The sequence below is a fragment of the Callospermophilus lateralis genome, chromosome 11 (genome assembly GCF_048772815.1).
Source record: "Callospermophilus lateralis isolate mCalLat2 chromosome 11, mCalLat2.hap1, whole genome shotgun sequence".
In the NCBI taxonomy this organism is placed as follows: Eukaryota; Metazoa; Chordata; class Mammalia; order Rodentia; family Sciuridae; genus Callospermophilus; species Callospermophilus lateralis.
Window position 1 is genome coordinate 54,919,395 of NC_135315.1, and position 14,195 is coordinate 54,933,589.

General features: G+C 43.1%; 1 protein-coding gene across 1 annotated transcript in view; it reads left to right on the forward strand.

Annotated features, from left to right (window-relative positions):
- Dnah9 (dynein axonemal heavy chain 9) overlaps positions 1 to 14,195 on the forward strand; it is a 328,584-nt gene that overhangs the window by 289,281 nt on the left and 25,108 nt on the right. The window contains exons 62-64 of the mRNA XM_076870265.1: positions 3,790 to 3,917; positions 7,753 to 7,980; positions 12,861 to 13,052. Coding sequence (XP_076726380.1) covers positions 3,790 to 3,917; positions 7,753 to 7,980; positions 12,861 to 13,052 — 548 coding nt within the window. The remainder of the gene's footprint in view (positions 1 to 3,789; positions 3,918 to 7,752; positions 7,981 to 12,860; positions 13,053 to 14,195) is intronic.

Sequence of the window (14,195 nt, forward strand, 5' to 3'; positions counted from 1 at the left end):
GTAGAACAGAAAAGAGGAGGACAACTATTGTGGTTTAGATATGAGGTGTCCCCCAAAAGCACATGTATGAGACTATGCAATAAAGTTAAGAGGTGAAATGATTGGATTGTGAGAACCTTAACCTAATTAGTGCATTAACCCACTGAAAGGGATTAACTGGGTGATAACTGTAGGCAGGTTGGTTGTGGCTGGAGGAGGTGAGTCATTGGGGCATTTCTGATATATACTTTGCCCCTGATGAGTGGATGTCTCCCTCCCCCGCCCCGCCCCCCCCTCTCTCTCCCTTCTGCCATTATGTTCTGCCTTACCTTGGACACACAGCAGTGGAGTTGGCCATCTCCAAAATCATGAGCCCCAAATAAACTTTTCTTCCTCTAAAATTGTTCTAATCAGTGAATAAGCGAATCAAAACAACACCATACAGATCGAGTGGCAGAAATTAAAGGAGTTTCTACCAAATGGCATGAGTTGGGAAGACTGAAGCAAATTGCTGAGAATAAGAAGGATGGGGGTCTATTAGGAGGCTTAAAATCAGATCCGCATAGTGACATCGTTGACTTCTGGACACATGGAAAAAGTACCCAGTAGATCCAAGGTTAAGAATCATGAGCTTGTCGGGGCTGGGATTGTAGCTCAGTGGTAGAGCTCTCGTCTAGCATGTGCAAGGCCCTGGGTTCGATCCTCAGCACCACATAAAAATAAATAAACAAAATAAAAGTATTGTGTCTAACTACTTCTAAAAAACATAAATATTTTTAAAAAGGATCATTAGCTTGTTGTGGCACCAATTTTCTACCTATATTACTCTTCTCTTTCATTACTGTTTGGGTTCATTCAGAGTCAAGGTTTTATAAAAGTTCCGTAATGAAAAAGTAGAAGGGGGCAATGGAATTGAGGATTTTATAAGATCATGATTCCAACGAAGGATTATTTTGGTTCATATTAATATATAAATAAAATGGCAAATGTGAAGTTAGAAAAAAAATAGATGAGCCAGGCACAGTGGTGCATACCTGTAGTCTCAGCACCTCAGGAGGCTAAGTCAGGAAGATTGCTTGAGCCCAGGAATTCAAGACCAGCCTGAGCATTATAGCAAGACCTTGTCTCAGGAATAAAATAAATTTAAAAAGAGCCAATAAGATATCAGACTGGACATTTCATGGACGTAGAAAACCAGGTAGTGAGGAAATAAGAGCGTAAACAATCTGGAAAGTAGGAAGTAATAGTGATCCGTGGATATGAAAGAATTTTAGCCATGGAGTTCTCAGTAATGATCAAGTCCTGAGTGCAGCCACTGGGTGTGAGTAGCAGAAATGGAATGGAGCTAAATTTTATGACAATGAAGAATTAGGAAACATGAGGCTGGACGTTGGCCAAGTCATTCCCAATGACATTGAAGTTTACCAGGATAATTGACACAAGAAGCTTCAATTAATCAAGCACAAATGCCTCTCATAAAAATAAGTCTCACTAAAAATTGGTCAGAGAACAAGAAAGTTAGTAGCTAATCTAGCCAGGTAGCCTTTGTTTTAAAGGGAGAAGGGTTTTTATATGAGGGTGGAGAAGAAATAGCTCACAGGGAGCAAGAGACTACTAGAAAAGTGTTTGCATTCCCATAGAGATATGGAACTAGAGAAGGGGGCCATAGGAGTCACAATGTTTCCCAAAAATCCAGGAGGAAGATGCAGCACACTATGAAGAGATTAAATGGTGTTTACCATGGTTCCAGGTGACACTTCCATCTGGAGAGTTGGAAGGAAGGTCAAAAAGGGAGAGATGAGTCACACACAGTGGAGGTAGGACATGAAGCCATCGCACAAAACAATATGACCGTGACAAGCCAAGAGAAGATAGAAGGGCTTGCTTATGACCCAGAAGAAGGGCTTGCTTATGACTCAGAAGATGTCTGGAGAGGCCTCAAAGGCGGAAGTAGAAGGACTCTGCAGGTTCACCCCACACACCACGAGACTCACATGTGATACGGTCACATGTGGCTGCGAGATGAATCAGTGAGAGTCCCATCAATTTTTCCCCTTCTCCATATTTCCAAGACCCATTTCTCTCTTCTCAACCTTATTGTCATGCCTCAGGCTTAGATTGATGCAGATTGATCCTGGCTGGGCTTTACGGTGATAGACTTGCCCTCACCCATGACCCCTCCAGTCTGCAGTTTTCAAACTAATCTTTATTAAGCACCTCTTTCCCCATCTCCTTCTCTTGCTAATAAAGAGAATAAATGGGCTCTTTTGTGAGCAGAAACGTCACAGAAGCCATCTAATAATCCTAGCACCTTTTATCCTGGTATTTTCTCTGGTATTACTTGTTTATCTCCCCAGTTCTAAAGCTGACATCAGACGCATTGCCACAGAGGATTTATAGCGTTTAATAAAGGTATTTCTTGGGTTCATCTCAGTTGAATCTATAATAACTATTTCTCAGTATAAAAAGTCATCATCTTGCTTGTCCTATACGGTTGAAGGAGAGTCTCTACATTTTCTTTTTACTATTTAAAAGGAATATCCAATCTTGGACAAGCATCAAATAAGGTCTTCAATTTTTTCTGAAAGTAAATCTTTTGAGTACATATTTTGAGTCTTTTTTTTCTTTTTAAATTTATTCTCTTTTCTCTCACCTACTTCACCTTCTTAGAAAAAAAAATTGCTCAATGATTCCTTCATGGTATTACACATCTTTATGACTCTTTTATCTAAAGAATAGCATATAATTTCTCTGAACTTTATTGGATTGGACTAATAGCTAATGTGTAAACAAAATTGTTCCTCTATATTAAGGTGATTCTTTTATGTTAGGTATTCCTTGGCCTTGGAGAGCAACTCGTGGACATTGGCCTTGCTGCAGTGGTACAGTTGTGATTTTTTCTTTGTATGGTCATTCCTTCACTATTTCCAACACCAGGAACCTTTATCAAGATAACAATAAAGCATCCACATCTATGTGTCCAAGCTCCTACTTGTCTTGCTTCTTGCCTCCATTTCTCTAATTCTTGCAAAAATAAAATGAGATCATTTTTTTCTGTATTGTGCATAGTAGGGGAGGAGATTAATATGTTGTAAAGTCCAGGAGGCTAGAATTAACTGAATCCTGCCCCCACTGACCACACCTCCCAATAAAGTCCCAAGGAAGATGTCATATATATATAATCAGAGGATAAATCAACCCAGAAGGAACCACACTCACATCTTGCTTTTGGACCCTTTCATATACTCACTCTGAAGGTTTGTAGATCGAGGCCCAGGATCCAAAAGGAAGCCACAAAGTAGAGATCAGCATCCAAAACCATTTGTAGGATTCAGTGAGGAAGGAGGGGTAAAGTGATTTTTTTATATGAATCGTGCTTCCTTTTATCTGGGATTTAAAACCTGAAAGATGAGTGTGGCATGGTGGCACACACCTATAATCCCAGTGAACTGGGAGACTGAGGCAGGAGGATCACAAGTTCAAGGCCAGCCTGAGCAACTGAGTGAGATCCTGTCTCAAAATAAAATAAAAATGGTTGGGATGTAACCCAGTGGCAAATCACTTCTGGTTCAATCCCCAGTGTCAGGGAAAAAAAGAGAGAGAGAGAGAGAGAGAGAGAGAGAGAGAGAGAGAGAGAGAAAGACAGTTGTGGTCTCCCATGAAGACAGAGTCAACAAATGAGGCTCAGATATGGGTTCAAGCACGCCTGAGTTTGAGGGGTGATATGGAAGTACGCCTTTCCTTATGAACATTAAACACACAGATCATTCGACTCAATAAATGATAATGCCAATTTCATGCTTCTTTTAGGAAAGAAACTCGGATATACATTCAACAACCGGAACTTTCACAATGTGTCTTTGGGGCAAGGACAAGAGGTGGTGGCTGAGGCTGCACTGGATCTAGCTGCCAAGAAAGGCCACTGGGTTATTTTGCAGGTATGGCCCCTTGCCCTGATCTAGGTCAGTCTTGGGTGCCTGTTTGAACTTCGTCCCCAAATCTCTGCATCTCTCTGCACACTCTTACCCTCTCGCCCACCTGTCCTTCCATACCAGTGTCTCTCTTTACAATTCCCTCACTCACTATGTCCTCTTCCCCACGTCATCTCCAGTAACTCTTCTCCCCCACTCACCTGCACTACCACTGTCTCTGGCTTAACTCGTTCTGCTTACAAAATAAAGTGAATTTCCACTTTGATGCACATTCAGAAAGTTGGCATTGAGTTGAAGGCTTGGTGGCTGGATTCTTTCAGTTGAGGATCCCTTCTTATGCATTGGTGTTACGTGTTAGACTCTCATACCTACAAGTATGACTAGAACCACCTTAGCTGTTTCTTTGAGAGCTCATGTTGGTGTTTGGAAATCTAGAATATCTATTGCTGGTAATTTCACCAGTTACAAGGAGGGAAAAGCTGCCACTCTTCTAGCGAAGTCTGTCCTTTCAATCCTCTTTCATGCAATTCACATGGATTCTGAGGCTGCAGCAGAAAAATGGCTTATTCCTCTTTTCTCCCGTAGCACTCTAAAATCACTTCATTCAACCATCCATTGCTATGTTGGATGACATGATTTATTATATGATTTGCCCCATCACTAGGTTTCCTTAGGGAAAGTGATGTTCCTTATTTAATTTTTATCGCCAAGCTCACTGCCTTAAACATAGTAGATGTCCGACACAAGCCTGTTGGGTGAATCAATAAAGGAATTAAAGAGCTAGACGCAGAGGTGCATGCCTGTAATTCCAGAGATTCTGGAGGCTGAGGCAGGAGGATCACAAGTTCAAAGCCAGCCTTGCAACTTGGGGAGGCCCCTGAGCAAGACCCTGTCTCTAAATAAAATATAAAAAGGGCTGGGGATGTGGCTCAGTGGTTAATTGCCCCTGAGTCCAATCCCTGGTACAAAAAAAAAAGAAAAGAAATTAAACAACAAGTGAAAAGACCATTCTCTTCCTGTCCTGGCTTTCACTTCCCTGTACTTTATCTGTCTCCTGATAATTCACCGCATCTTATCTTGTTCTTGAGTCTTCATCCTGTTATTTGTTGGGATCCTAGCAGCTGAAAGATCTGCGGTTTCCTGGGACTCTTTTTTCAGAAGCTGTGGCAATCCCAGGATAAAACATGACAATTGCTTCCTCCCACAAGCAGGGAGGTGTTACCCAACTCTGCCATCTGAGGTTCATTTGCCAAGAGACCTCATCCTGGGCACTGATGCCTTTGGAAACCCAGACATCAGCATGGAGGTCAGAGTCTGATTCTGGGACTGCAGTTCTGCCTCCAGGGAGCCCACTCAGATAACTAACAGAGAGTTCTCTCCCCCAGCACCTGCTGCTAGCCAACCCAGACTCCCATGTCTTGTGCTGATGTGGCTCCTGAGAGCTCTCAAAGGTCCCTCTTTAACCCTGCTGACTGGGCACTTTTAAGGAAAATCATTTCTCCCAATAAGTACCACACAATCTAGATGATTACCTTTTCCCCCTGAATGCAGCATTTTTTGAGTACCGACGAGATATGATCTGTCCAGACTGTGAAGTGGATCCCTGCTGGTTTATAAAATCTCTCCTAGAACTCATAGCTGCCCCAGTTTTTTAAGAATCTTCAGGTATAATGAACTAGACTGAACCAGAGTCCTATTGGACAGTGTCTCCAAGCCCAGGAACCTGAGAGAGTTTTTGAAAAGAAGGGAAAACAGTTAACAGGTTCCTCTCTCAAAATGTGGAGAACACTCCATGATATCAGTAGGTGAATGGTTCTGAGACTCCTGTGGTTATAGAAGTTTTGTTTAATCCAGTGTTTCCCCAGAGTATCCAAAGTCTATTACCCTTTGGGAAATGCTGCTGGAGGATCCTACCCCAACAGTGTCTCTCCTGGGGGAGCTGGCTTCTGGGGAGCTGGTGTGGGACTAAGGCTGGGGCTGTCTCCCGTCTTCCTTCCTGGCTATGGTAGCCAAGAGCTTGGTTTCACAGACCCTGGACATGGCATATCCAGGCCCCTAAACCTAGTAGGGCAGACTTAGTTCCCTGAATCCACCCAGGCAACAGTGCTTCTTTCTCCTAGCCCTGCCTTTTCCTGCCTGGCAGAGAAGTTCCCAAAGAAGCAGCTGAATTGAAGCAACTGCCACTAATAGGAACACTGGCTCTCCAAGTAGCCCACTAAATTCTCTGCTCCAACAGAGTGATTATAAATGAATTTTTAAACAAATTTTCATTTAAAAACCACTACCAACCCTCACACCGCCTTTTACAGGATAGAGAGCTCTTTCAAATTCATTACCTTTGGTTATTTGCAGAAACTCTGTGAAATCAGTATGGAAAACACGATTGTCGTTTCTCTTTCTATAGAGGAGAAAACAGCACTCAGAGACCAAATTACCGTGGTCCTAATACTGTGCTCAGTGCTGATCTGTGTATTTAAGGCTCTGCAAGCCTATTTCCTCCAATATTGATCGAGGAACTTTTATCTATCCATCATAATGAAACATATTGCAATGAAGCCAAGTGAGTATCTTTACCAAAGTGAGAGGTGCATTCGGCAGAGTGGTGCTAAGAAATAAATGTAGGTTTGAATAGGAAGACAAGCAGACAGACAGATAGGAATCAGATTCAAGAGAAGAGAGAGGCTCAAAGACCAGCAGAGGAGCTTCAGATTGGAGTAGGGAGCCTCCATGGGTCTTAAGCAGCAATGACTCAGTGTGTTTTAGAAAGATAAGTTTGGCAACAATTAACAGAATGGTTTGAAGATGGGGAGAGACGACTCTGGAAAGCTAGCTAGAAGAAGTTCAAATCAGTGCCTTTCAAATTTTAGCACGGGTACAGATTACTGGAGGATCTCATTAAAATGCGCTGATTCAGTAAGTCTGGGTGGGACCTAAGATTCTGCATTTCTGACTAGCTCCCAGGTAATGCCAACAGTGCTGGCCCAGGCGCCCCCTTGCAACTCTGAAGGGTTCAAATATTGGCGTCACCTAGTAACTTGTTAGAAATGCAAATGCTCAGGGTCCACTCTTTTCTTTAATTTATTTTTAATAGCTCATTATAATTATGCCTAATAGTCGGATTCATTATGACATGTTGGTACATATCAGGTTCAGCTCTTGACCTACCGATTCAGAAACTCTGGGGTTGGCCCCAGAAATCTGTGTTTTATCAAGCCCTCAGGGATTCTTGTGTGCAGCCAAGTTTGAGAACACTGTGCTAGAAAACATTGACAGATGATAGGACTAGAAGGTCCCCATAACTGGACATCCCAAGACTCGTTCTGTGATGTGGGTTAAGACACTTCTGCTGTCCCAAGACATTTGGTGGCACAACAATGTGGGTACACATAATGCCATTGAACATTTAAAAATGTATCCACTTAAAATGGTTGAAGTGGTAAAGTTTGTATCATGTCTGTTTTACCACATTTTAATTGGTTCTTTTTAGTTACACATGACAGCTGAATGCATTCAGACATAATTATACAAGCCTGCAATACACCTTGCTCTAATTCAGACCCCAGTACCTCTCCTTCCCCTTTTCTCTCCCCACTCCCAGCTCCCTTCCCTCTGTGATTTATCTGCCACTTACCCATAGTTTTTTTTTAATTAATTTCTTGGGTTTTTAATTTTTTTTAATGTACACAAAGGTGAGACTCACCATGAGATGATTACATATGTACATAGGAACAACATTTTTTAAAACTGAAGCCACGTGCCCCCTCTAGCTGCCTTTCAGATAACTGTTTACTGTCAATGGAACTAAGCAGAGACCTGAATTGTGGGGTTTCCTTTCTGCCAGAACATCCACCTAGTGGCCAAGTGGCTCAGCACCCTGGAGAAGAAGCTGGAGGAGCACAGCAATGACAGCCACCCTGAATTCAGGGTCTTCATCAGTGCCGAGCCTGCTCCCTCCCCAGAGGGCCACATCATCCCCCAGGGAATCCTGGAAAACTCCATCAAGATCACCAACGAACCCCCCACTGGCATGCAGGCCAACCTGCACAAGGCCCTGGACAACTTCACTCAGGTACTGCCCTGGGAGGGAGGGAGGAAGAGCACCCCACCTCACAAAGAGCTGACTCAAGTTGGGTGGGAGAAGAATATGCACCCGGGCATGGGACAGGATGCTGATTGGCTATGCACGAATGCTGATATGGGTGAAATGTGTTCCCTGGGTGACTGGCCTCCACCCAGCACCCACTCGGTACAACCCAGCTCCCAATATCAGATGCACCTAGAGGAACTGAGCATAGGACCATTCTTTGGCAAAATGGTGTGGGTGAGCTTTCTGCAAGTCTACTGTGCACTGATATTCCAAGATGGCGAAGAGCAGGATGCTATAAATCTAATTGATTTACACACCTGTTGGTTAAACACACCTGTTGGCTAAACATCCTGTCTTCAATCAGGGGGGATGATGTTCTCATTCAGTTGATGTCACTTCCCATCTACATGCATCTTGAGGATCAAGGATTCAAATAATCTAGGTGTTCAATGGTATGAATCTAGACTTGGAATACAGCCACATGCTTAAAGTTGGGCCCCAGACCAGCAGCATCAACATCACCTGGGTACTTGTTAGAAATGTTAATTCTCAGGCACCACCTGAGCCTACTGAACCAGAAATTGGGATGGAGATCAGGAATCTGTACTTTAACAAGCCCTCTGGGTGATATGCATACATGATCAGGTTTGAGAACTCTGCTCCAGAGAGACTCAGAATGCTAAGACATATGATTCAAAACCAGACTGCTACATTACTGGAATTTCCACTACTGGGGATTCCAAGACTTGGAGAGTGTTTCTTTAAAGCCAAGTCCAGGACCATGGGTGGCTGATCCTGAGGCACCTGTGAAGTCTGCAGCTCAGGTCTTTTCCATCTTTTCTGGAAGGCACCATTTCTTGTTGCTTCCTCGTAGGGGAATTCCACTTTACGGAAAGGTGAAGACATAAAGGGCAAGGGCGGGGGTAGGGGTGGGGGTCACCTTAAAGTTCATCCACCACACCAAACCTTATTAGAGTCTTAGGATAAGCTTCTAGGAGCTATCTAGGAGGTTTTCCTCTCTGATATCATCTTATAATAGCCCCAAAGACACTCTGGTTTCATAGAAGCCATGCTAAAACTTATTGTCCCAGACAGGTCACCTAGGAACCGGAGATGGGCCATCCTGGACAGGACAGCTGTTCCAGCTAGCCCAGTGAAAACCAGCAGAGCCATTGACCCTTTGGGGCCTGGCTTGGTTTACAATATGTGGCAGTCAAGAGTCTAACGGGATTTTATTAACTGCATGATACTCGCATAGTGTAGGAGTCTCACAGTCCAACTTGGAGAAGGAAGCTTCACAAAGTTCTGAAAGGCAAACTTACTCAGTATCCTTTTTCAGACCTTTATCCAACTCAACTCCAAACCCCACACATCATCTGGAATAGAGAACGAGAGGACATTACAAAGACATTATCAAAAAATTCAGGATATTCTAGCTTTAAGTTTTTGATAATAAACATCCTGCCCGACACATTCCCTTGTCCAGGGAATTTTCTTTCTTTTCATTCTTTTTTTCTTTTCTTTTTCTTTTTTTTTTTTTTTTCTTAAACAGACCTTGGCAAACCTCCCGGATACTCTGAGCTAGAGTACAAAGGTTAAAACCTCTAAATTTTCTGGCTACATTTCACATAGAGGAAACATAAATTAATTTTATTAATTTTATTGGTGCATTATAATTACAAATAAAACTGGAATTCATTTTTATATATTTGCACATGTGTCTAACATAATGTGGTCAATTTCATGCCCCAGTACCTCCTGTTTCTCTCCCCAGTCCCTTCTTCCCACCCCTATTCTTACAGGTCTCCCTCCCTTTTTTGTTTTGGTTTTTGTCATTGTTGTTTGTTTTTATTTTGTTTGGTTTTGTTTGGGGTATGGGTGATTAAAACTGGAAGTGCTCTATCACTGAGCTACACTACACCCCCAGTCCTTTTTATATTTTAAGACAGGGTCTCACTAAGTTGCCGAAGCTGACCTTGAACTTGCCATCCTCCCGCCTCAGCCTCCCAAGTAACTGGGATTACAAGCATGTGGCACTGCTACTGGCAAAAAAACATAAATTCTGAAGTTTTAAATCTATAGTCTTTCTTATAAGAGGTATAGCTGGTTCACGCAGAGATAATCCCATCCTCACAAGACACTAGCTTGCAAAGTGATATGAGGGCACAAGATGCTTCTGAACGGCACACATAAAACTGGTGAAAGTGGCAAATTGTATGTCACATGTACTTTGGCACAATTCTTTTTTCTTTTTAATATTTTTTAGTTGTAGTTAACACAATACCTTTATTTTATTTATTTTTATATGGTGCTGAGGATTGAACCCAGGGCCTCGCACGCGCTAGGCGAGCACTCTACCTCTGAGTCACAACCCCAGCCCGTGGCACAGTTCTTTCTTTTAATTAAAAGTTGGGGGAATAAAAGTTATTAGGATGCCATTAGCCAGCTCTGTCAAAGGCTCCAGTAGCACACCATTCTTGACTCTTCAACTTGAGGGTCTTAGGCAGTCAGGAGGAAGGCAGCAGAGCCTCACATACCACTCCTCTCACTGATTCATGTTGGGCCTCAGTAGGATTATTATCATCTTTAGCCACACCTGCTTTTGTCTGGTCCTCCTCCCCAGGGACCACTGTGTTTGGGTTTTCTCCCTGCAAACTGGATATCTAATCTTCAACATTGGACAACTGGGAAATATATCCCAAAAGATGCTGTCTATTTCTTGTCATTCTGTTCCTACAACAGTTGGTTTGCTCATCATTTATGGTCACCTTTAGTAAGTCATTCTGACAAAGAGAGATAGCTCTATGTCTATATTCACTGGTTACAAGAGTTTTAATTTCTCCATTCTGCTTTCACGAGTGCCCGGGAACAGAAGCCTCTATAACACTAACCCTGTTCCTTCAGAGCCCCATTCTAACCACCTAAGAGACAAATCCTAGAAATGAAACACTTTTTACTCCTGCTTCCCTGGTAGCCATGCTGTTTGGAGATGATTATTTTATTCTGGCTTTTATGTGAATATGCCATAATCAGAAGCTTGAACATTTTGATGTGTGATTTTTTTTTTTATCTTTGTGCTTCAAGGCACTTTTCAGCAAGACCCAGTTTTTTTTTAATGTGTGAGAAGTAACAAATGAAGCATCCTACATGTCTGTAGAGAACAGCTCTATCCATAGAGCAGTTATTAAGTTTTTACTTGCACAAGGCAATGGCCTCGTCCTCTATACCACCTCTGACCTTTCACACCAATGCCTTTGTGACAAGCGTGGTGCCTGTATCAGTCAGCTCTTTATCACTCTGACAAAAAAAAAAAAAAAAAAAGAGACAATCAACTTACAAGAGCAAAGATTTATTTGGGCTCACAGTTTCAGAGATTTCAGTTCATGGTCACTTGGATCCATTGATTCTAGGCCTGTGATGATTTAGAACGTCCTGGGGGAGAAGGCATGGTGGAACAAAGCTGCTCACCTCATGGCATCCTGGAAGCAAAGAGGGAGAAAGAGAGACAGGAAGGGGCTAAGGATATGATTCACCCTCCAAGGGCACACCTTGAGTGCCTACTTCTTCCAGCGAAACCCTACCTCCTTCCACCACCTCCTAAAAGCCCCGTTATAAACCCACCAATGCATCAATCCACTGATGATGTCAGAATCCTCATGATACAGTCAACCTCCCAAAGGTGCCTCCTCCAAACACTGCCACATTGGGGACCAAACCTTCAGCACATGAGCTGTTGGGGAACCATTTAGATCCAAACCATAACATTAACCCATTAAGGCACTGCAGAGACCCCACATGTCCAGAAAGAGACAGAAACTGTATCTGTGTGTTCTACATGGGGAAATTAGACTCACCAAAAGCCCATTGTCCTGCCTCCTCGTCTGCTGCTGCCCATGTGAGCAAAGTCAAAAGGCGAGTCCTAGAAGAAATGCCAGGACTGAGCTAAATTCAATTAGTGGGAGATTTGAAAGTGTCTGTCTTAGGCTCCAGCTGCCACCTCTTGCTCCATCCTGAACAGAAAATCTCACTTAGAGGATACTATTTTTAATTCCAAAGAGTTCTGGGGTTCCCATCCTATCATCCCTTAAGAAGACAGGCATTCCCCCTCTGTAGCCACATTACCATCACCCTGAAAAATCTGCTAAGCACAGCCTCAATGCTTCCCTTTAATTCATCGCCTTTTTCTATTTTCTTCCATCTCTCTCTTTTTTCTTTCTCCTTCACTAGCTAAATCTTTTCCTGTGCCTCCTGTTATTCAGCCAAGAGTCCTCCATATTCCAGTTTCCTCAGCCTCATGTTGGGTCATCCATGCTCAGGTTTGGGGGAGCAGTGAGGAGGTTGGAGATCACAGCACTCCTCCATCTCTTATAGTTCTAGTTCCCAACCATTCCCTCATCTTAGCCATTCCTCCAGCAAATGAGCCAGGGATTCCTTAGTCACATAGGCAGCAATTACACCTACTGAGGCTTCATGATAAACAAGAAAAGTATGGCAGGAAGGGAAGGTTTAGAGATGATACTGGGGGAGTCCCCAACCACACCCCAGTGCTCAAGGACATTGTGGTCCACTATCCTGTTTTCTATTCATTATACCAGCTAACCTCATTAGTATATCCATATCTGCAAATTTGAACTATAAACCAAACCAATTATAACCTGAATGTAAACCTTAACTCAAACGTTAAACTAAAACCCAACCCCTCTACAAGTTCTCTCAAGTTTGTCCCCCACATATCTTCAGTGAAATCATCATCTGACTATAACTCAAACCCTAACCAGGATGAATCCCAAATATAACACCAGAGTCTGACCCAGGGAAGGGAAGCTGTTGTGTCAATATTGCAAACAATGCTTTCCTTTCAGGACACTCTGGAGATGTGCTCCAGGGAGACAGAGTTTAAGAGCATCCTCTTTGCTCTTTGTTACTTTCACGCGGTGGTGGCAGAAAGACGGAAGTTTGGACCTCAAGGTTGGAATCGGTCCTATCCTTTTAACACGGGAGACCTTACCATCTCAGTGAATGTGCTCTACAATTTCCTGGAGGCCAATGCAAAGGTAAAGGAGAGGGATGCAGGTGTAAGTCAGGAGGGTCACCTCTCAGTTGATGTGTCATTCCCATACAGAGGTGGGAGAGATTCCCAGAGAGGTCTGTATCCTACGTGAGTGGGAAGAGGAGGTGTAGACCCCAGGACCAGTCTGAGACTGAGAAATATCATAATGAAATCAGAGGCGAAGAAGCTAGGAACCCAAACTAGTGACTCACGCCTGGTGTGAGTTGGTCCCATGAGATTTTGTCCGGGTACCCACCAGACCGCTGTGTGTACTCACAGCATAACAGGTGGTCTGTGGGTTGGCAGGAAGAGACCTCATACTTAGCTAATGTGAGTTCCCAATGTAATTAGCCAAGGATGAAGACCTTGTCTTGGGCATACAGCTCTTCACCCTATGGTTTTGCCAAAATTGAAGAAGGAACCAAATCCTTGCTATACCACCTCTTCTGCTGTTGTGATAACTCATATTCAGGGAAAACTTGCACTAAAATTGATGATCTTCCACTTAAAGGAATGTTCACACCATCAAGTCTCTTCTTGTCCATGGACCAAACACAGCATCAGCAGGGCCAACACCTCTTCTTTTTTGGGGAAAATGAATCGGACCAACATGCTCTGGGAAATCTTTCTGCCTCCAGCCCCCTGGGTCCTGGGAACTCCACCTGCCCATATCACTATTTTTTCCAAGTGCCTGCCCACCCTAACTTTCATTTTAGAAAATGTATAACTTGTATTTTATTCCCTTCAAAATTCTAAAGGGAACAATTAATCTTGTCATTAATGGCAGAAAATTAGAAAAGTTCCCTGGTCCCTGCTTCCCTCCATTTGACACTTACCTATTTAAAGCATTTCTAGGAAGAGCCTGACTTCAATGTCACGGTTAATGACCATGCGAGAGAGAAGGCATCTGTGTGAGGGGTTGGCACCTTATCTCTTCTTGCCCTTTGATATGTTTTCTCAAGTGTTAAAGTGAACTTAAACACTTAGATAAAATGCCTTTCACTTCTGGGCACTGAGGGTATGCAAATAAATACGAGGTTGCTCCTTACCTGAGGAAACATCCCATCCTGTAGCTTATGCTCTGTCCGCATGTCAAGCCAGCCCCAGCATCTGCATGTGGATCTTTCTCTCCTTCTTTCTTTCCCTG